At 51.4% G+C, this 3,516-nt stretch overlaps 1 protein-coding gene across 1 annotated transcript in view; it reads left to right on the plus strand.

The window, feature by feature from the left end:
* LOC113940471 (dystrobrevin beta-like) overlaps positions 1–2,976 on the plus strand; it is a 13,391-nt gene extending 10,415 nt beyond the window's left edge. Inside the window, exon 5 of the mRNA XM_027631618.1 lies at positions 2,832–2,976. Coding sequence (XP_027487419.1) covers positions 2,832–2,925 — 94 coding nt within the window. The 3' untranslated portion in view covers positions 2,926–2,976. The remainder of the gene's footprint in view (positions 1–2,831) is intronic.
* Positions 2,977–3,516: the final 540 nt, after the last annotated feature.

The raw sequence follows: 3,516 nt of genomic DNA on the forward strand, positions 1-3,516 counted from the left end.
GGGGACACATCCCAACACCTCCTGCAGGGACTGGGACAGTGGGGACATGGCTGGACACCTCCTGCAGGGACTGGGATGGCTGCCCGGATGCTCCTGGCAGCAGAGAGGCAGCTCAGAGACATCTGCTCTGTGCTGACAGCTTTAATTAAATTTAAAAAAAATGGTGCCCTAAAAAGCCAAAGTATTGGGAAATAGGGCCTGGTGCTACAAGGACAACTCTGGGAACAACAGATACTGGCCTGGTGCAGAAATAATGTCAGTAGGGGGTTTATATCAAACACTAAATCACATGAAAATAAAAGGAACGTAGGATGAAAAAGACCTGCTGGGGTTTTTATAGAAGTGACATAAGACCTTGAGGGTTTTGTGTAAGTGGTCCCATTGAAACAAAAAAAAATACTACTAATGAAAAGCACCCAAACAGCCCAGCAATGGTTTTGAAGTGTGATAAGAGCTGTGGCCAGTGCAGGACTCGGCTCATCCCGGGGGCTGCTCCAGGTCCCAGTGAGTCAGTGTTCAGGTGTCAGAGATCAGGGCTTGGCTGGGTTTGATTCCTGGGCAGGAGAAGCTCCTCAGCACCTACAGATGCTGTGGGAGAGACTGGAAGGCTGAGATTGGCTTCAGCTGAGTAAACAAAGAATAGAAATAGTAATAACTGGGGGCAGTTTAACAATACTTGGCCCAATGTTCCAGGGAAAACAAGGCTTGGAAAGGAAAAAAAAAACCAGCTGTGCTCATTGAAGGAGGGAGGAAACACAGAACTGGTAGCAAAGAATGTAAACTAATGGTTCAGGAGTTATTGGTGAGGAGTTTCCGGGCTGTGGTTTGGCCGAGGGGCAGCGATTGTGAAACGTGGGCAGGGAAGGGAAGGGAGCTGGGAAGGGGCTGGAGCAGCAGGAGGGGCTGAGGGAGCGGGGGGGGCTCAGCCTGGACAAAAGGAGGCTCAGGGGGGACCTTCTGGCTCTGCAACCCCCTGACAGGAGGGGGAACCCAGGGGGGGTCAGGCTCTGCTCCCAGGGAACAAGGGACAGGAGGAGAGGGAACGGCCTCCAGCTGTGCCAGGGGAGGCTCAGGTTGGACAGGAGGAGGAATTTCTCCCTGGAAAGGGTGGTCAGGCCCTGGCAGGGGCTGCCCAGGGAGGTTTGGAGTCCCTGGAGGTGTCCCAGGAAGGCCTGGCTGTGGCACTCAGTGCTCTGGGCTGGGGGACAAGGTGGGCATCGGGCACAGGGTGGATTCATGGGCTGGGAGGGCTTTTCCAGCCTCAGGGATTCTGGGACTCTGAGGTGACCCAGCAGGATTTTGAACTGCAGTGTCTGTGTTTTCAATCCAAACTGCATTTTGAGGTAATTTCTTAATTTAGATGCTTACTGCTGATGGCCTGTGTGTCTCAGAGCACTGGAAAGGTCCCAGAGCCCTGGAACAACATCCACATGATCTCATTGCTGGGGGGACGTGCAGGATGAACTCAGGGCAGTGTCTGACATGTCATGTTTGCCAGTATGACTTGGATGGGCAGTGAAATGACTGAGCAGTGCTGAGCTGCCTGTTGATCAATAAATAAAAAGGTAACTCGTGCCAGCCCAGCTCAGGCTTTGGCACTTTGCTGGAGTCAGACTCAGCCTGGCTCTTCCTGCGAGGTTAATCCTGGTTAATGAAGTGGGTTTGTTGCCATAATGTGTTTATTGTGAGCACTGGGAGATGTGGAAAACAATAAACAATGCACCACCTAGGCAGGGGAACGGGAAGAACCCGTGAAGGGGGGGCTTGGAGGGAGATGGGCTTTAAGGTCCCTTCCACCCCAAACCATTCTGGGATTCCAGGATTCCATGAAAATAGTTCAGCTCGTTGGCCTCAATGTGACTGCCAGAAGAAGGTGCTGGGGGGTGTTTTCCAGCAGAGCCCTGCAGAGATCAGGCTGAGTTCTGTGCCATTAACTCTCATCTGCATGACCAGGAGGAAAACTTATAAAACAGAGGGGAATGGGAAAATGTTGGAGGAATGAAGCCAGTTGAAAGGAAAACGTGCTGGGCAGAATGGCCCAAAACCAGTTCTTGGAGGTCCTGGTCTGCAGGTGGCACAATGTGCATTTTCAGGGTGATTTTGTAACCGTGGGTGGTGACAGGATTTAGGAGGACAAACAGGAGAGGTTCCCCTTTGTGCTTGGTGGGGGCAGGATCCTTGTTGGAAAACTGTGGAAGGACCAAAGGGTTTGAGAAGGTGGATGGAAATGGTTGAAGGACTGGAAGTAGGTTTGGGAAGAGGCACAGCTTTACAGGCAAGGACCCAAGGAATGCAGGAATAACCCACAGGGGTTAAGGAAGGGTTTGATACTTCTGGAAATACCAGTCCTAGAGAAATTAAATATAATCCCAGGGAGCTTTGGCAGATGGGCTTAACAAGGGACACAGAGCAGAAGCTGAAGGGAGACACATTCAGAATAATAAATATGAAATACAAAAATCAGAGAGAGTGATGGAAGGGTTTGGGTTGGGAGGGACCTTAAAGCTCATCCAGTGCCACCCCCTGCCATGGGCAGGGACATCTCCCACTATCCCAGGTGGCTCCAAGCCCCATCCAACCTGGCCTGGGACACTTCCAGGGATCCAGGGGCAGCCACAGCTTCTCTGGGCAGCAAAACAAGATGTATGTTTTTAACAGTGAGTGTGAGTCAGTAATTGTCAGAATTGATTTCCAAAGTGGGGGTGGAATCCCCACCACTGAACCTTTCAAACCAGGAGGGGGGTGTTTAAAAATCCAGTCAGGATTCCAGTCAGGCTGATGTCCTGTGTTTGATGGGAGCTGAGTTATCACAGTGTTTGTTATTGCTGTAGGAGATACGAGAAGTGCAGACAAAAATGTTCATGGAGCCTCCGAGTCGGGAATTTTACGGGATCCATTGCTGGAACCCTGGACCTACATCCGTAAGGGAATCAGGGGTTTGCTCTACTCACAATTCCAAGAATAAGTGAGTGTTTCTGAGGCTGTGGCACTCAGTGCTCTGGGCTGGGGACAAGGTGGGATCAGGCACAGGGTGGATCCATGGGCTGGAATGATTCTGTGTCCAGTGGGAGTTTCCTGGGTGCCAGAGGGTAATTCCATGTGAACCACACTTGGGTTCAGGTGTCAGTTCACTGAACAGAATTACTGGAACCCACAGGCTCCCCTTTTTCATGGAAATTACCATCTCTGTGATGGAAAGCAGTAACACCTCTTTGCAGTGCATGTCTGATGAAGCAGAGGTGGTGTTTGCCTGGATCAGTCTTCCTGGTAGGAACAACTTTAAAATTTCCCATCCCTGCTGTGGGGTTTTGTGGATACAACAAGATCCTTTTCCCCTGGCTCTGGGACCCACCAAACACAACCCCCTGCCACTAAACCCTCGATTTTCAAGTGTTGTGGAGACCCAGCTCCTGTGGGTGACACAACCCTGGCATGGGATGTGGGAGAGGGGCTGGGGACAAGGGATGGAGGGACAGGACACAGGGAATGGATCCCACTGCCAGAGGGCAGGGAGAG

Source organism: Corapipo altera, unplaced genomic scaffold (genome assembly GCF_003945725.1).
Source record: "Corapipo altera isolate COAL_440 unplaced genomic scaffold, ASM394572v1 60975, whole genome shotgun sequence".
Taxonomy (NCBI): Eukaryota; Metazoa; Chordata; class Aves; order Passeriformes; family Pipridae; genus Corapipo; species Corapipo altera.